General features: G+C 43.5%; 1 protein-coding gene and 1 long non-coding RNA gene across 5 annotated transcripts in view; one reads left to right on the top strand and one right to left on the bottom strand.

Moving 5' to 3' along the window:
• Lnk (SH2B adapter-like protein Lnk) overlaps window positions 1-20,028 on the top strand; it is a 155,058-nt gene that overhangs the window by 92,285 nt on the left and 42,745 nt on the right. For 3 of the 4 annotated variants that reach the window (XR_011044310.1, XR_011044311.1, XM_068372691.1), the window contains exons 5-7: window positions 3,513-3,603; window positions 12,369-12,565; window positions 19,464-19,700. Coding sequence is in view for 2 of the 4 variants with exons in the window: in XM_068372691.1 (XP_068228792.1) it covers window positions 3,513-3,603; window positions 12,369-12,565; window positions 19,464-19,700 (525 nt within the window). In the remaining 2 variants the exon portion in view is untranslated. The remainder of the gene's footprint in view (window positions 1-3,512; window positions 3,604-12,368; window positions 12,566-19,463; window positions 19,701-20,028) is intronic. The other variant, XM_068372692.1, reaches the window with a different exon arrangement.
• LOC137640169 (uncharacterized) overlaps window positions 18,002-20,028 on the bottom strand; it is a 241,973-nt gene continuing 239,946 nt past the window's right edge. The window contains exon 3 of the long non-coding RNA XR_011044312.1: window positions 18,002-18,107. This is a non-coding gene — a long non-coding RNA (uncharacterized lncRNA). The remainder of the gene's footprint in view (window positions 18,108-20,028) is intronic.

Below are 20,028 nucleotides of genomic sequence, written 5' to 3'. Positions count from 1 at the left end.
AAGGAAAATAACAGTGTAATTTTGATTAGAAGTTTCGAAAGAATTACGATTTAGCAATATTGATTTCTTGCAACATCGGTTTTGAAAGTACATTATAGTATTATATTTTTTTGAATAACTGGCCACCCTTGTTTTTAATAACGTTGAGTGTTGAAAGTGAGAAGGAGGAGCATCATTAGCTGACAAAAGAGAGCAATTTCAATACATTTTTTTTATTTCATCAGGTTCTGTGAAATTGTGTGATACAGTACCGTATTTACCTTATTGCATAAACCTTATATTATTGGCTAAATTACAGCAAATAATAACTTTGTTGTGAAAAAATAATAGCAGTTTTAGTTTATTTTTAGCAGAAGTTCATGATAGGTTACAAAACTTACTGAAATAGAAGCTTGTTTACTATTAGGTTTCATACCGACGAAATTCCTGATTTAGTGAAATGTGACTTAGAGAGCCTACCGTAGTGAGTCAGTCATGGCAAATCTGTCAATAGGGTTGCTGGTTACCTTGCTGCTACAGGTTGAGAATATCCTATCTATAATTTCTCAGAACAGAATTGTTTTGGATTGCACTCTTAAGGTGCAAAATCCTCCTCATTGGCCCACATGAACTTAGGAGCATGCACCATTGAATGGTCCATGCTGTTTGCCATGTCCTCCATGATCTTCCGCAAGTTCTCAAGTATGATGCTTTCATCCTCTTTGCCAGATTCATTATCCTCTGCTTCCTCCTCTTTCTCATGGACTGAACTCAGCAAAGTTCTTCACACCGTCGGACCACAGACGTTTCTATCATGGACTCTCCATCTGTGGTTTGAGGATTTTGAGTAATTCCTAACCAACAGAGAGTAAATCTGCAATCAGGAAATCCTTCCTGCACTTCATAACTGAGGTGTCTGCTGTAATGGCCCTTAAAATTTTTGGTGACTTACTGGTCCATCAGCTGGATAAGTGAAGTGGTGTTGGGAAGAAAAAAAAACTCCACCACATTGTCATGCAATATTTGTGGAAGTTGGGTGTTCTGGAGCATGTTTAGGCTAAGAAGGACCTTGAACTCTAACCCTTCCTTCTGTAGGTACCACTCGGCTTTGGGCAGGAATTAGTGATGAAACCATTTTAGGAAGAAGTTGGTCATCATCCACTCATTCTTATTATACTGTTCATCCAGTATACAGGCAGCAAGATTGTGGTGGTAGAGTGTACCTGGGTTTGCTGACTTGTAGATAAAGCCATACCGAATAAGGTTAACCGTGGCATTTCCACACAAAATAAACGTACATCTAGAGAGACAAAGAAAAAGACATAATTATTAGAATTGGGTTTAAAGTTACTTATTTTATCAATATTTATGTATCATAGCACATCCCCCAATTTTGGGAGGTGCCGACATAAAAAAAGAAACAAAGGGGATTTTTTTCTCATCATTTCTTTTTGCCTGATGAGGGACTTGGCCAAGTTTGATTGGTACAGTACTGTTAAAGTGCACTAAATATATTTTGTACAAATCTGACTTAAAAAAAAATATATGAAATCAGAGGAACAAAGAAATTTACTATGAGCCATTAGCTTGTCTTTTTCTGCCTTTGATCTTCCTGGGCAACAAAAACCTGTCAAGAAATAAGTTGCTGTGCATTACTTAAATTTATATGTATGTACGCTAATTATATTTACGGTTACTTGAATAGTAGCTTACATATAAAATACTTTTGTAATAAAGTAAAAAAAAAATTTAATTTTACATCAATACCTGTATTACTATACTATACATGCACATAAACAGTTTCATAAAATTTAATTTTACATCAATACCTGTATTACTATACATGCACATAAACAGTTTCATAAAATTTAATTTTACATCAATACCTGTATTACTCTACTATACATGCACATAAACAGTTTCATTCATATTCTAGTCTTGCTCTGGCTTGTACCCCTTCTTCTCGATGTTTTCAATAAGCTCTGCAGGGAAAACTCTTCGATAAAAACTCGGCTTAAACTTCTGGATTTGGAAGACGTACATGGTGCAGATGTGACATTTTGATTGGTAGTTGGCTGCGGTTCATCTTGCATGAAATAGTAGTGTACAGACTTTGCTTTCTCTTGAATGATGAATGAGTTTATGGCTTCTTCTTTGTGATGCTGATGCTTGTTCTTTGCAAACAAGGCATTTTCCGTTCAGGTTATGCTCTTATCCCTCACCTTTTGAGACATTCTTTGTGGGGCACTTGCCGTTGCAGCAGCATGAATCTTTTTCACATTTTTCTCCATGTACCGCATGGTAGGCTACTCTCATTCAGCCCATAAAGTCATTTTATGGGTGCATAAGATAACCCTTCCTTGCACTTATCAAGTAGCTGTACTTTCTGCTCAAGAGTCATCATCTGCCACTTAGAGCTAGTTTGAGACAGTGACTAAGCTCTCTCATGGGACATGGGTGGGGTAAAAAAGAAAAAAAGAAAAAAGGTGCTCTTAGTGCTAAACAAACTAAAGGGACATGGTCATGCAAAGATGGATGCAGCAAGACTAAGCCAGAGAAGTAGCGTTGTGCAGGAATGCATCGTGGGTAGAAGAAACATGTCGCTCTGCACAACAATCCTAGCAAAGGAAGGCTCAAAGAATCAATACCTTTTGCAGATCTAAATACATGTATGTGTATTATCTTACCGCAAAGATCGAGGGTTCTAACGTTTATTTCCTGTATTTGCTTTTTAACATCTATACACTCTTGGCCTGTAGGATGTTAAGACACTATTATTTTGGCTGAGTAATACTCCTCTCTGGTTTATCTTGGGCATCTGATGGGCTGTGTTTCATACTCTCTTGAATATAGGTGGCTGCATGATCCAGTTTGGCAGTTGTGTGACCTAAGCTTTGGAAGATTTGTTCCAGTTCACCACTTTAGAGATAGTAGTATGTGAGAAACTGGTCATGCTACCTTACTAGTTGTCAAAAAATTTGCTCTAAATGATGTTTTTTTGCCCGTTAAATTAAATATCCATTGAAGGTGGGGATACTCTTAAGGTTAGGAGAACCTTCCATAAATAATATATAATGTTGATCTGCCAGATGTCAATACATTGGTAAAATAAAAACCTGTATTTTTGGAATAATAAAGTCATATAAAGTTTATTATTGAAATGATAAAGTAACTCTCTCTCTCTCTCTCTCTCTCTCTCTCTCTCTCTCTCTCTCTCTCTCTCTCTCTCTCTCTCTCTCTCTCTCTCTCTCTCTCTCTCTCTCTCTCTCTCTCTCTCTCTCTCTCTCTCTCTCTCTCTCTCTCTCTCTCTCTCTCTCTCTCTCTCTCTCTCTCTCTCTCTCTCTCTCTCTCTCTCTCTCTCTCTCTCTCTCTCTCTCTCTCTCTCTCTCTCTCTCTCTCTCTCTCTCTCTCTCTCTCTCTCTCTCTCTCTCTCTCGTAAATAAAGTGAATTTAGTGTTTGTAGTTGTAAGAATACAGCTATGTCTTAAATTGTACATTGCCCTAAAATACCTTCCTTTCTTTTAACTACCCAGCCTCCAAGTTTGATAGTGGCAAGGCAGAATAACCTTTCAATGCATTCTAGATCACAGAATGGACTAGGAGACTATTCTAATGATGAGAATGGTAAGTAATTGTAACAATCTTGTATATTTCAGAAGGCAACCCTTCAAAATACTAAAAGGAAAATATTACTGTACCGTAGTCTTTTTGTATATATACATTGGGATAGGAGATAATATTGGAAGCAGTAAGTACAAAAATGCCTTTAACCCAAAATTTTGCATCTGCCTATCCAAGTATGTTTTGGTTGTACTGAAGGCTTTTTCTTTATCTTCATGGTTTATAGTATAAACAGAATTGTAGAAATATAATTAATTATATACTTTGATTCTTACATGTAAGTTACATTGCTAATATCTATGAAATGTGAGCTATTCGACCTCAAACTATTTTTGTCAACGTTAATCTTGATTCGACCATATACAGTTTATATATATATATATATATATATATATATATATATATATATATATATATATATATATATATATATATATATATTTGTTCCAACACAAAATACTTACCGAGAACTACTTTCTTTTGGAGTCACTTGTGATTCCTCTTTCTCGACCAAGGTTTTTCCCGCCGTTACCCCCCTTACTCCGCTCTACATAGGCTTACCCCCGCCGCCAAGGAATGCGCCCTGAGGGCAGGATTAGGGCAGGTCACTGCTTCTCTGGGTCAGCGTCCTCATTAAGTTCCTTGGTCGTGAGCAGTACACAGCTCACTCTCGTCTCTCTCGATCCTTTGACGCGTTTGTGTTCCACGTGTTTCCAGCGTGGGGACTTGTGTTTTTTCGTAGTGCGTTATTCTCAAGTGTTACAGTGCGTTCTCCCTGTGTATATCCCCAGTGTACGTATAGCTCACTAGTGTTGTGCCATTCGTGTGCGAACGATGGAGCATGTGCGCCGTTGCCCTGGGCCTAGAGCCGGAAAGTCGTGTGGGGCTTTCCTCTCAAAGCCAGAGGTAGATCCTCACTCCCTTTGTTCCACGTGCAGGGGAAAAGTTTGCTCCTCCGCGGACACGTGTCCGGAGTGCGTAAGTTGGGATGATATTCAGTGGGTACGCTACGGTACCAAAAAGAAGAAATCTTCGAAGCGTTCCCCCAGGAAGATTAGTGTCGTATCTTCGTTACCGTCGGCCAGTGATCGGTCCGACGAAGCCTCGGCTTCTCCGTCTCCTTCGCAGAGGAGAGGGCAAGAAGCCTCTAGTGTTGTAGAAAGTCAAGGCGTTCTTCCCAGGGAATCCAGTGCGAGGGAAAAACCAAGGGCGGGCCCCTCTAGGGCTAACGAAGGGCCCAGTAGTGCTTCGGGTGAGTCAGGCCTTGTGGTGTGGGGCCACGCGTTCTCTGAAGACCTCTTATGGGGCAGTGTTGTAGTATCAGAGTCACCTCCGCCCTCGTGGGCCGGTGCGTCGGGCTCTCCCCCGCTAGGGGACAGCCAAACTAGAATTCGCCGCCCGAGTAGCGATGCCTTCGGGTGGAAGCTACCGAAGACGCCAGGGAGGTCACCGCTAAGAATGGACGTGACCCTGGACCCCTGGCCCCCTGGCATGGAAAGATTAGACTCTGTGCCGACGATCTCCACAGCGGTTCCCGAGGACTTCCTCCAGCATTCGATCTCGGGCACCCGGCATCGAGGAAATTCACCCGCGGATCACGCTAGCAGCCGTTACGCGAGAAACGTGGCGCCGTCGGACTCGTCAGAAGTAGACTCATCCTCCGAGGAGGAAGTCAGGGGGAAACGACGCAGGAGAAGGGAACTGTCCGAGAGCAAACATTCCCGCTCTAGGTCAAGGTTGCGGCCTAGCAAGAAGCGCTCCCGCTCCCATTCTCGTAAGTATAGGAGAAATGTCTCTCCCGGGGGCGCCTGGGTCTACGTACCTTCAGGCGAGTCCAACAGGCTCCATTCACCAGACCCTCGATCCAGCGAACGTGCGTCTAGGCTGCCGCTCTCTACGCACAGCCTAGAACCGCGCGACCTGGCACGCAGGAAAGACCTCTCGCAGGAGCATAAGTCCTCGAGGTCTCCGGTTCACCCCGCCCAGCGGGGGGAAACGCGCTTCTTTGCAGGGAGCCTGACCGAACCAGCCCAGCTGGTGCGGTCATCGAGTAAGAAGGAACGGTTCCCGTTGTCGGGTCAGCCCACCGGGACCGTGACTTCCGCTTCCAGAGCCTTTGGGCAACCGAGGGCCCTCCCTGAGCCGGTGGTACCCACCTTGCAGCGAGATCCACCCTCTTACGGAGCTCACTACAGTTACAGGGCGGCCCCCCAGGACCCAAGGGCTGGACGACCGGTCTGCCGAACCAGCAACCCGGCGCCCCCACTCCAGGCCGAGGCCTCGGCTGACGGAGGAGAAGCTCCCCCGTCGGAGGACTCCGCATATAGAAGAGTGGTGGGCCTCATCAGGAGGCACCATGGGATTACGAAACCCTCGGCGCCAAAGGGGGATTCCTGGAGATCAAGCCTCCTGAGAATTACCCATCACGCCACCCTTCCGAAGTCCTCCCTGGCCCTTCCTCTTGCCCCATACCTAGTACTAGGGCAAGAGTACATAGACAACTTGGTGGCCAGCAATGCGGAAGCCCCCAAGTCCCAGAGTGCCTCGAAACTGCTCCAGGGCCTCAAAGCGCAAGGGAAAGTATACATTCCGGAAGGGCGGCGCCCAGGCCCCTGTAGAGTGGACCCAGCCTTGGACATCCTAGGACAAGGCGGCTCAGACGAAAGGGCCTCGTCAGCCCCGGTTTCCTTCTCTCCTACGGAAGCCGCCATGATGGAGGAGATGTCGCGGGACCTGGTTAACGTCTCCTCATGGCTGGACTGGTGGGCCTCCACTTTAGTAAACGTGCAAGCCTCCGTCGATCCCGAAGATCCTGAACAGCAAAGCCTCCTGACGGACCTTCTCACCTCCGGGGGGAAAACTCTTAAGTTTCTATCGTACCAGGCGCTCGCCCTGACGGCCAACTGAGTCCTAATTAAACGAGACACGGTCCTAGCTAAGGTATCGAGGAGGATCCCGGACAGAGAGGCCCGAGCTGTACGTAGCCTACCCTTGTGGGGTGAGTCTCTGTTCCCATTAAAAGAGCTGGAGAACCTGATGGAGAAAGTGTCTAAGAAGAAAGAGGCCAACGTCCCCAGACCTGCGTTGTCTAAAAGGCCGCCATACAGGAGGGCCGCCTCAGATAGCGCCGTGACTCCTCAGGCCGCCCCCAACACTTCGAGGAGGGACGGCCCTTCCTCCTCCTGGACAACAACTCCTCAGCCCTCCCGCAGAGGAGCACCAGCTTCTTCCAGCTCCTTCAGGTCGGGTTACTCCTCCTCTAGGAGAGGCAGATCAGGCCGCGCCTCTAGGAGAAGGTAGAGGGAGAGGCCCCCTACTCCCGCCCAAGCCTCGGGTTGGGGGATGCCTCAGACCGCATTGGCAAGCATGGAAGGCACAAGGAGCGGATCCTTGGACGGTGTCCGTCCTCAAGGAAGGCTACAGGCTCCCCTTCATAGCGGAACCACCCCCTCTTATTCCAGCCAGCCAGACAGAATGGTTGGCCCCCAGAGACCTGATGAAAAGGGCCACCCTTCAAGAGGAGATTTCCTCCATGTTAGAGAAGGGGGCCATGGAAGAGGTCCTTCTTCCAGGCCCAGGCTTCTACAGCCGCCTGTTCCTGGTAGAAAAAGCAACGGGGTGGTGGAGACCCGTGATAGACCTGTCGGCCCTCAACAAGTTCGTCAGGAAGACGGACTTCAAGATGGACACCCCAAAATCCGTCCTTCTGTCCTTGAGGGAGAAAGATTATATGATGACTGTCGACCTCAAGGACGCATACTTCCAGATCCCTGTCCACCCGTCGAGTCGGAAGTTCCTCCGGGTAAAATGGGGTTCCCAGATCCTGCAGTTCAAGACCCTTTGCTTCGGTCTGTCGACGGCCCCTCAAGTGTTCACGAGGGTCTTCGCGACAGTCTCAGTGTGGGCTCACGAACGAGGTATCCGTCTCATCAGATACCTGGACGACTGGTTGCTCCTTTCCAACTCAAGGGCCCTCTTGGAGGAGCAAGGGAGAAACCTCCTCCAGTTTTGCAGGAATCTGGGAATCGTAATCAATCTGGAAAAGTCGAACTTAACACCATCCAACAGAATGGGATACTTGGGGATGACATTGGATACCGTGCAGGGGAAGGTTTTCCCCTCGGAAGACAGGATACGGAACCTCAAGCACATCATTCAGCCGTTCCTGTCAGAACATTCCAGGAGGCCGAGAGACTGGCAGAGACTGATAGGTCACCTGGTCTCATTGGAGAAACTGGTCCCCCAAGGGAGGATGAGGCTCAGACCCATTCAATGGAACCTCAAGAGCCTCTGGTCCCAGACAGACTCGCAGAAGGCGTTAATTCCAGTCCTTCCAGACACGAGAACCTCCCTAGAATGGTGGCACTGCCAGTCGAACTCCCTCAAGGGGATGCCCCTCGGGTCCAGTCCCCCCGAGTACCTCCTGTTCACAGACGCCTCCAACCAAGGGTGGGGGGCCCACCTTCTGGAAGAGACAGCACGCGGTACCTGGTCGGAGAGCGAAAAGCATCTACACATCAATGTCCTAGAACTAAGAGCAGTCCAGAAGGCATGTCTTCACTTTGCAAGTCGGCTAAAGGGAAACACCGTGGCGTTAATGTGCGACAACGCCACGGTAGTGGCCTACATAAAGAAGCAAGGGGGCATGAGATCGAAAGAACTGTGCGACCTCGCCATAAGCATCCTACATTGGGCAGACGAGCAGCAAGTGGTGCTGCTAGCAAGGTTCATCCCCGGGAAGAAAAACGTTCTGGCCGACGGCCTCAGCAGAATGGGTCAAATAGTGGGGACAGAGTGGTCTCTACACCCAGAAGTAGCCAGACTCATCATTCAACGCTGGGGCTCCCCGGTGATGGACCTCTTTGCAACAAAGCTCAACGCCCAACTACCGGTCTATTGCTCCCCGGTCCCAGACCAAAAGGCAGCCCTAGAAGACGCCTTCCAGCACAAGTGGGACAACCTGGATGTGTACGCTTTTCCCCCCTTCACGTTGATAAGACAGGTACTCAACAGAGTAAGGGCCTCCCGAAACCTGAGGATGACTTTGGTAGCGCCCTGGTGGCCGGAGAGAGAGTGGTTTGCGGACCTAAAAGACCTAGCGAGCCAACCACCTTGGCCTCTGCCCGCCAGGTCAGACCTCCTGCACCAACCGCACTTCTTCAGGCTCCACGACAACCCTCTCTCTCTTCGCCTTCACGCCTGGAGACTATCGAGCGGCTCCTGAAGAAGGAGGGGTACTCCGCCACCACAGCTAAGAGAATGTCCCTATACCTGAGGAGATCCTCTACTGCGGTATACCAGGCGAAGTGGGCCTCCTTCACGAAGTGGTGCTCGGAGAAACACATTAGACCTCTTAAAGCTTCGGTCCCGGACATAGCTGAGTTTCTGGTGTATCTTAGAGATAAAGTGGGAATGTCAATTCCAGCCATTAAAGGAGTTCGAGCCGCCTTAGGCCAAGTCTTCCTCCTGAAAGGCATCGACCTGGGGACCTCGAGACACATAGCGTACTGATCAGGAGTTTCGAGCAATCCTGCCCCCCTCAAGCTAGGAGAGTGCCCAGGTGGGACCTAGCCAAGGTCTTGAAGATGCTAAGTCGTCCTCCCTTTGAACCCCTGAAAGATATCGGGGACAAAGACCTCACCCTCAAGACCGTCTTCTTGCTAGCCTTAGCTTCGGCTAAGAGAGTGGGCGAGATCCATGGTCTGTCTTACGACGTTTCGCACTCCAAAGGGTGGAAGGAAGTGTCCTTCAGGTTCGTGCCCTCCTTTGTGGCGAAGACTCAGAACCCAGCAGTCTGGGACCCGAGGTTTGAAGGTTTCTCAATTCCGGCCATTCCCAAGACGGGCATTACGGAAGACTTGAAGTTATGCCCAGTACGGACGCTCAGAAAATACCTGGAAAGGACAGCTCATCTCCGACCAGGTATCAAGAACCTCTTCGTTCCCACAGGTGTTAATAGGAAGCAAGTTTCCAAGAACACCATATCCTTCTGGCTGAGACAAGTCATCGCTAGAGCCTATGAAGAGGATAAAATGGCAGTGCCAGGCACTCCCCGCCCCCATGACATCAGGGGTCTGAGCACCTCCTTGGCCTTTGAGAGAAACATGGCGGTGGGGCAGATCCTGCAGGCAGGCACTGGGTCGCACCAGTCGACCTTTACTGCCCACTACCTCAAGGATTATTCAAGAAAATCCTTGGACGGGTTCTCCATTGGGACAGTCATTGCCGCCCTCCAAGCTGTGTAGCGGTAGGCCAGAGGCTGTCCCCAACGATGAACAAATTCTTCGCGACTACATCAGGAGAAAATCGTCAGAAGAAGTTTTAAGAGGTGAGTCTTAGATAATAGCGTAAGGTTCCGCAGTTACCCTCGCTCCGCACTCTGATAGGCCCCCGCATTCCTAGCCCTCTAGGCACTACGTGCCGAGTCAAGTGTCAGAATAGCACTCCCGCCTCCTAAAGTATAAGTCTCCAAAAGAAAGTAGTTCTCGGTAAGTATTTTGTGTTGGAACAAATCAAAAATTTTAAGTAATTTTTATTTATTCCTAACATACTTACCGAGAACTACTTTCGGGTAATGGCCCTCCCTTCCGTCCCCGAGTGCCATATATATCTCTCTCTCTCTCTCTCTCTCTCTCTCTCTCTCTCTCTCTCTCTCTCTCTCTCTCTCTCTCTCTCTCTCTCTCTCTCTTTTTAAGATACTTACTGTCCCAAACATGATCCGGATTAGCTGCACTACTTGAGCAGCCACCACAAGACCAAGCACAAAGGCATCATGGAACTTATGGGTACAATACTCCTGTAGAATAAAGGCATTGAAGGTGGTCTGGTGCATACACAAACCAACCTTCAACACCTGGCCAACTGCTAGATTCCTCATGAGGGCAGGGTGGGCCCTAGCCTTGACTTTGCATGTTCTTTTCCTAACTTGTACCTAGACTTTCTCAGCAGACAAGGCGTATGCATTACGGATTGACTCCCGAAGTTCAAAAGAGATTATGTTCTAGACAACTTTCTTGATTTTGCCTGTACTGAGGAAGAGTTGCCGACACTCAGGTTGAGGTTCTTTTCTTCTTCATATATCACTGCAGGACCCTCAGGGAGCACAAAAGCGTCTTCTCTCCGTTCCACTCTACGCATCACGTAAAGAAGGGGTAGAGAAGGGCTAGAACCTGGGGTTATGCCCCCGGCAGGGTCCTAGTTTAGCCCTGTGTCCCTGCCTAGACTAAAGAAATCCTACACCTCACAGAGTGGGAGACTAAAGCAGAGAGACCCATGTCGATTGACTAACCTCTTTGCCGATTAAGGCAGCAGAAACAGTCTTTGAGAGTTATAACCTTGACTGAGGTCTTCTCAAAGTACCGTGTTTTCAAATACATGTCCATCGGTCCTACGGAAAGTAACTGCTTTGTCCTTGAGGAAGTAGGGTACCAGCTAAAGGTCCTGTGCTTTGGAGTGCCCATCGGTCCCCATATATTCGCACGGGTGTTCATTCATCTCGGCTTGGGCCTATGTGAACAGGATACATCTGCTGAGCTATCTTGAGGGCTGGCTTGTCCTGATCTCTTCCGTGACGCAGTTATTTTAGGATCGAGATCAATTACTATTGTCTGGTGATTTGTGTATCGTGCTAAATCGAGTTAATTTGAATCTCACACAAGCAGAGGGTGAAGCACCTGGGCATGCTGATAGACACGTCACCCGCCTGACCACAAAACTGAAAGTGTTATCTCTCATGGCTGATGAGAAAGAGTTATCTCTCATGGCTGATGAGAAAGAGTTCATATCTCATGATTTTCTAATTTGTAAAACTTCCTAGCTAGTTGGATAGCCTGAAAATTTTGAAGATTCTTTTAAATTTCTTTTGTGGGATTTGTGGCTAATACTCATCATTCACCATTGACTGCAGTTTGGTAATTCACACAAAATAGATTTTATTGTATCATTCCCTACAGTTGGGATTTGGGCCACGAGGGTTATCCAGTTACTAACCATGTTTTAAACAAGTATACTCGCTTCTCAAATTGGATGTTGCAATTTCTTCCTATTTTTCTAATCTACTTTTAATATTATCTAACCTTGTATTTGTGTATGTACATAGACTGTGTACTTCATTCCCAAAATTGTTAAGATGCCATTTGGTAATAGTAAGGCATGCTCATGTATGAGGAATTTTACAGCAGTTGAGACTTTAGCATTAGAGTCTTACTTTTATATCTTGCCATACCAGGGTTAAACTTGAGGAGGATGTTGCATCAGGCTAAATTCATGTGACCTATATACTGTAGGATAAACCCCCATAGCTTGTGTAATTATAGTTACTGAAAGGATGTCCATGTTTATTTTTCTTGCCATAAAAATTAGGTTTATGATATTTATCTTTACCTTATTTTATTTTCTGAATTGATATGCTTTTGGAATGGTAGTTACTAAAATGATAATTATTCTTTTGAAATAGGTAAATTTTCAAATTTGATGCTTTTAATGTACAGTAAGTAATTCAAATGGTATATCATGCTCTTTATCATGCTCTTTGTGACTACGGTATAAGTCAGATGCAATATAGTATTATAGTTGAAAAACATTTCTAGAATATATGTATAGTAGTTTGTTTTGTCCCTTAGGTGTTCAGTCTTTAGACTTAATGATAACTAAGTAATTAGTACTTATTTGTGTCAAACATAATTTTCTTTTACTCTTGAAAACTATCAGTGGCGGAAAATATTTTTCAGAAAAAATTCCCTCCAAAAATATAAATCTTTATTTTCCAGTTAATATACCAACAGATGTGGACTTCTACTCATCTCTGCGTGACTATCCATGGTTCCATGGAACGCTCTCTCGCTGTGATGCTGCTGCAGCCGTTCTGCAAGAAGCAGTAGCTGGTCATGGAGTTTTCCTGGTCAGACAGAGTGAAACCAGAAAAGGAGAATATGTTCTAACTTTCAATTATCAGGGCAGAGCGAAGGTAAGCATTAAAGACTTGCTATGTCAAAGATTCACTAAAGTCTCCACTTATTCTCATGGAAATCACAGAATGTATGGCCAATATCTTTCTTTAGTTTTCGTGTTTTTATTACTTTTTGCTGTAATAGACAGAAGTCAGTCTTAATTAATTATTTTGGCGATTCATACCTATGAGTTACAGTGCTAATATCCTTTAAAGTGTGAGCAAAAACTTTTTGGCGTTACAAAATAAAACCAGAAGTTTTCTCTCTCTTTCTCCTTGTATCCCTGCCCTCTGGGGGTCCTAACTGGTGATTGGTTGTCCTCTCGTGGGAGGAGGATAGAACCTATTAGCGTCTTCTTATTAAGTGCGTTCTATGTCAGTTTTAAACAGCATGAGCTGCACCTCTCCATCTCAACTGATTTATTTTTTTTTTCAGTTGGAGTTTTTAATTTTTGTTAGTAACATTTAGAGAAAGATTAGCAAGGTATATCGTCCTCAGTGTGAATAGGCTATTGTTAAATGATAAAGATACACTTTCCCTTTGTGTCACGTATAGGGGTCAACCATGTTCTTTAATATTAAAGTTACACGGTCTGAAATTCCCAGTTTGTTCGAGAAATTTATGGTAGATTATGTCAAGGTAGTATATATAAAAGAACTTTTGCGATATGGATGGTGATGGTGCTGATTATTTTGGCACAGGCAAGCAACAACACCCTCACCTGAAGCATGATGTCGTCTTTTCCTTGATCATTTCCTTCAGGTATTCAAAGGCACAGATCATCTGTATAGTTCACTTTACTTTTCTGGCCATTGAGATTTCTACCCTCCAGTCTTCGCACATAATGGTTTGGAAGTTTACCAGTCCCAAAAATTGTCGTAGCTCACACACGGGGTTAGGTTTAGGTGAGCCCTCCACTTTCCGGATGTATTCTGTTAGCTTACACATACCAGATCATCCAACCTTATGGCCAAGATATTTAACTTCGGCCCAAACTTGAGAACACTTCCTAGCTTTATCTTGAGCCTGTGCCTCTGGAGAGTAGCAAAACTCCTTCTACCACTTTCAGGTGTTCCTTGAAAGAAGCTCCAAGGAAAATGTCATCAATGTAAACAATCGCCTTGGCATTCGGGAACTTCTGCTGGATACTCTGTATTTCTCTCAAACACTGCAGGTGCATTCTTCAGTCTAAACGATAAATGTCAAAACTACCAATGTCCAAAGGCTGTAGAAAAAAAACTCTCTACTCTTTATTTTCCTTTGCTAAGGGTAACTGGTAGAATCCACAAACAAGGTCAAGGGTTGTAAAATACTTGACCCCTTGGAGTCCAAATATAGAATCTTCAATGTTTAGCATCAGGAACTTATCAGAGATCGTTGCCTTATTCTGTTTACGGTAGTCCACACACACGACCATATACTGTTTTCCTTCTTTAGTACTGGAGCAATGGGTGAAGACTAAGGAGAGATGCTGAGTTCAATAATACCCAGTTAAACAACTCCTGGCACTGTTCCTCATCAGCGTCAGCAATTGATTTTGTAAACCACCGTACCCTTTCATAAATGGTTATCTTGTCATACAGGTGGATACATATTAGTGTGCTTGCTCACTCTCCCGCGTCATCATCACCAGTACTGATGACAAGAAAAATGATGACAAAATCAAGTTTAACTGAGATAAACAGTCTGTCTCTTCTCATATACAGTACCTGGTTCAGGTGTAAGATTGCACTCTTGTACAATTAGGCAGGATAGAGGAGGATCCATCACTGCCATGACGAATACCTTCCCCAAGAGATCACCCTTCTTGATCTTGGCAGTTCCTTCCTGGAAACCCTTGTCTATATCTGAAGCTTTGCAGTCTTTCAGATCTAGGATGCCAGGTATGGGTGTAGCTTTCCTTGACAGACCACGAGTTATGATGTTGTCATCATAGTACATCTCCGGCTAACAGTTGAACAGAGAGGCAGGGCACCTAAAAGAGGTATCATGCCCCTCAAAAAAATCCACAGTAACTAGGTCAAGTACAGGCTCAATACCAGCAATCCTAGTTGAATCGGCTGCATGGACCTCAAGTAGATAAAATACTTGCTGACAGGTTCTATGTATTGATAGATAATACTCCAAAAGAGGCTCTTTGGAAGTACTGCCAATGCTCAGTCAGTTGCCCTCAAGAACTGATAACCGAGCACCAGGTGCCTAGCCATAGACTAAAGGCTGTACATGAAACACACTTGGGGCAAATGTAATTCCATGCAATATGGGGGTCAAAAGTACAGTACCCAAGGTCTTGGTTCTATTGCCCCTAAACTATTCAGTCCATTGGTGTTGGGCACCATCTGGAGCTGATATTTCTGTACCACACTCGATGACAGGAGGTTGACCTTCACTTTGGAGTTAATGAGAGTATCAAGCACTGGATGAAACCTCGGACAAGGTCACTGGAACAATTATGAGTGGGACAGGAATCAACTGCACCATCTTGACCCTACGAAGGGTTTTCAGTATGTCTTCAGTTTTTTCTTTGTCCTTGAAGGAGTCAGTAGAGGAAGCTTTGGACATTGTAAAGAGACAGGTTATCATTGGCCCATCCTGAAAGTGTCATAGGAGGCTCAACAACCTCTACAGGTTGTGAGGTAACCTCGAAAATTGAGATTTCCGAGGCTGCCACCGGAATACTTGTAGGAAGCTTCTCAGCTTTCACGCCTCCCTTCTATGTAGCCGTATCTTCTACACCAAAGGCATGGTGTTTAATGCTCTATGGTACTCCTCTGTACCTGTGAACTTCCTGGCTTCTACTTTTTACTCAATTTCTCCTCAACTACTTGAGAAGAAGCGCTGGATCGCTACTGTTTTAAGTCTAATTGTTACTGGTTGAACCAGAGCAGGGCAACGGGGTCTGGGTAGCAGTATCGGGTAATGCCCTCCACTTTAAAGAGTTTGGAATGCAGTGTATTCCCTCCTAGGGCTGCTGGCAGTAACCAACCACTGAACTGGAGATGTGGGGGTGCTGTGTTTGCTGCCCACACTGAACAACATGTTGGCTAGCTGAGTTACAGCACAAACACAAGTTAAGGCATCCCTAGCACTCAATATACAAGTGCTATGGTCTTGCACCAAGTATAGTATCTCCTCTGGAACTGAGGAGACCTGTCTGGTGTGTGCAATAATGGCATGTGCACTTCCACAGGCGCAGACTTTGGAACAGGCTGAGGAGGCGTGCAAAGATAGGCACGCACAGTAGTTACATGCTTAGGAGAAGCCATGACAACCATGTCGGCATACGAGCTGTGTCATGAGGGACCCACACGTCTTAATAGCCAGATGATCCAGGACACTCAGCAGGTGCAGAACATCCTGCCAAGTGGTCTGACGACAGCCAGACATTGATGGTCACCAAGGACTGTTCCAATCAACTCACCTCCTCACTGTGGACAGTTTTGAGGAGCTTCCACCTCAGCTTTGTCTGGACTAAACTATGACAAGGGTAGGCACACTGGTACAGGGACACCAATCAAATGGCGTAACTCTTCAGCCGTTTGACCTCCTTCCAGGTAGCTCTGCTGAAACGGTCTCTTTTACCAGTTAGTAGTCCACCGACCAGAGCTTCCCTCAGCATTTCTGCTGGCACAGTATGCCTCAAAGTCCCTCAGGAAATGGGAGAAGCTATGGCCAGTTTCCAACTGGAAGACACGAGGTTTGGGTCTCTTCCATGAGTTGATGGCCTCAACCAGGTCAGACAAATGGTGGTCTGACCATAAGGTTCTGGCTCCCTCATTGGTGGCACTGTCAGCTGTGCGAGAGCAGAAGCTGGAGTGATAGCCAGAGGAATCACTGTCTGTATCTTTCTCACTGGATGACTCCTGGGATACTGGCTGTACCAGTGAGTTTGGTCTCCTCTCAACCTTATCCTTTGGTCTGCTTGGGGATGACCCCTGTAATGGCAGCATCTGATTTGACAGTAGCTGTAGGGACCACTTCTAGTCTGCTGCACTAAGTTTGGTTAGCCAGGAACTGACTTACTACTTCACTGTTACGGGTCTCAAGTGGGCTAAGAAGGTAGTAGTTGGAGCAAGAGGTCCACAAAATACAGGAGACTCCCAGAAACTTGCTACAGGTGGAGGTGCAGTCGTGAACCTTGGATGGGTCTGAAATCAGCTAAATGCTTGATCCTCTCCAGTAATTGGGAGTGCAAGACCATTATCATTCGGCCAAGCTGATGAATTGAAGGGAGTACTGGTTGTTACAGTCGTGACCTCACTTGTAACAGGACATAATGGAGACGGCTCAATGATCTCTCATGTCATCAACTGGAATTTCAGGGATTTAACCTCAGCAATTAAATCACATACAAGTGACTTGAGACTCGATTTTATACTTGAAGGTTTCTCTGGGTATTACGACCTTTTAGAGACGATGATGCCATGTGCCATGTCATCCAAAGGTTTGTACCTTCCAGGTCTGGGCACCAGTTATGCTATGATTAGTAGGCTGCAGCCAGGTATACCACGCAGACTTGGTATAGGGCTAACAACCCCAATCCCATTTTGACTAACTGGCCCAGAGAGCACTATGATAAATGGGCACCGCCCCTTGTTTTGGATCTGGGTAAGGAGACCCAATAAGTAATGTGTACTTCAGGTAAGATTTCCTTTTTAGTAAAAGGTATTGAATTACAATTTAATTTCATGACTTAGAATAATGAGGATCATGGTGAGATTATGAAAAGAAACTAGAAGGAAATCATAAAAAAAAAGAAAAAACTATTAACTCTACACCTTAGTAATTCCTCAACAGAAATGTAATAAATATATTGATTTAAAATTTATTTTCCAGTTTCACCTATTCCAACCACTTTTTGATTAAGTACAGTAAACATACACCTTTGGCTTAGTTCACTGGTGTCCTCTGCCCTAATTTTCTGAGAACCCTCCATATAGAAAAAACTCAAATCATCTGATCACAAGCTTGAAATATTTAAACAACACATCAATCGTCAATGTTCTTTTCACATGGCAACCACAAGAAAATAATTTCATAGATTTCTTAAAATCTCTATTGGAAGACTTCCTTGCGCAATCATAAATGCCTCTTAAAATAGGTAATTTCAGGTCATGTAGCGCTAATTTTCCAAAGGTCGCCCTTAATACTATAGGTTAACAGGCATTAATCAAATGTTTTCATGTGATATGTTTGTCTTCATAATACACTTAATGATAATAAGAATATTAACCAATACAATTAACTTACAAGCTGCCCAGATAACATTTTATTATTTACATTCACTTTATATGGTAATAACCTTATAAGAGGCAGAGTCCACTTCATTTCAATGTTATGGTAAGAGGCAGAGTTCTGAAAAGTATATCTCAAAGATGTCTCCTATCAGTTCTGTTCTTGGGACATTTACTGGGCTTGCACTTTAGCTGTCATGGGTAAAAAAAAAAAAAAAAAAAAAAAAAAAAAATAAAAAAAATGAGACTTGTAGCTGCACTTCCAAGGTAAATCCTAGCCATAATTATTCTCATCCGAGTCTACTTGCAGTTAAGTGTTACAAACCTGGAACACAAAATATGAGACAATTAAATAGCTGATGTGTGGACTAAGTCTAAATCAGATATACGAGGTTTATGGTAATAAAATACTATTTAAATAAGCATATCTATACTAAATCCAGATCAGTATTTTACAGTATTGTTTTTTTCACTTATCACTGTCTTATAAGAGGAAGGGAAAAGCCTCTGAATGGCGCACATGCTCTTTGATAGCATTTCTGGAAGTGACACAGTTGGCTATTAGGCTACTGTTCATCACCTACCTCTCTTGAGACCCCAAGTGACTATAGCCATATATTAATTTTTCATCTTTTATAGAGAGAGATTACACATTTCCAAATACAAAATTTTCATCATCTACTTGAGAGAATGAGAATATGTACGCATATGTACGTACTGTATATATAAATGTCTGAGTCTAGATAGCCAATAAATAATATTTTTTCCCCTTCATCATACCTCTTCCAACAATGTATAGTGTTCAGATCATAGATGTGAGTTACCAAGTACCTCCAGTATGGTTGATTTGTTGCAAAACCTCTCAAACCAAATTTTATAGATCCATTGCTTTAAACGATTGGTTGGGAATATGAGCCTACACACCAGGTGTGTACCTAGTTCGGTGTAGTAGTCTTGCTATTTTAGTAGAGGAAGGGGTTAATTCAATTAGAAAATGCGTAATACTGAGATATCTACCATGGCTGTGGATTATTTATTGGATGACTAGTTCATTCCTGCACCAAAACATTCTTATGTGCTTTTATATTAATTTTGTCCATTTCAGGGTTTACTGTATAACCTTTTACACTGAAAATACTGAATAAGAATGTGCTGTAGTTGGTATATTGAAATAGTGTAGAAGTAAGTTGTTATTGTGTCCCCATTTTAGGTGACTGTTTTTAAGTATTAGGTTACTTTTTTATCAATTTTTATTAATAATATTTTTACCTTTAGTGATATTTGATAGAGACTAATTTTTACTTACTGTATTTGTTTTTTCTTTGTCACATATATGGGCATTTTATCTTTGCCTTAGGCATATTTATTAAGATCACTGAACTGTATAAGCTCATTATTAGTTTATTAAGAACACTGGATTGTATAAGCTCATTATTAGCAAGAATAATACCATTATTGCTTTGTTAATAATTATAGTACTTTAAGTATATAGTACTGACTTAGAATGGAATACTGTACTATTGTTTAGAATCTGAGGTTATTTGGTTATACTACAGTGCAGGGAAAACTTAGTGTCTTAGTTCACCAACCATAAATTGATAACTCTTAAATCCAGTTCATTATAATATATAGTATTTAATTTGAAATTTGTAGTAACATAGATACTAAATTTCTTACTCAGCATCTGAGAATGACAATCAACCCAGATGGAGCTTGTCGTGTTCAGCACCTGTCCTTTGCAACAATATTTGACTTGCTCGAGTATTTTCGTGATAACCACATCCCTTTGGAGTCTGGGGGCACTTCTGATGTTACTTTATCAGAATTTGTAATTGCTGCTGATTATCCAGCTCGGAACCAAGGATCTGGACAGGTTGGGATTGAACGTCGACCTCCTAACATCCCTGATACTAGAGAGGTATGTGTACTTGTAAATCTATACTATCTATTTTATATATATATATATATATATATATATATATATATATATATATATATATATATATGTATTTATATATATATATATGTATATATATATATATATATATATATATATATATATATATATATATATATATATATATATGTATTTATATGTATATATATATATGTATTTATATATATATATTTATATATATATATATATATTTATATATATATATATTTATATATATATATATATATATATATATATATATATATATATATATATATATATATATATATATATATATATATATTTATTC

This window comes from Palaemon carinicauda, chromosome 4 (genome assembly GCF_036898095.1).
Source record: "Palaemon carinicauda isolate YSFRI2023 chromosome 4, ASM3689809v2, whole genome shotgun sequence".
Taxonomy (NCBI): Eukaryota; Metazoa; Arthropoda; class Malacostraca; order Decapoda; family Palaemonidae; genus Palaemon; species Palaemon carinicauda.
Note: the sequence above shows the minus strand (reverse complement) of the source record. Positions and strands in the feature narration are given on the sequence as shown.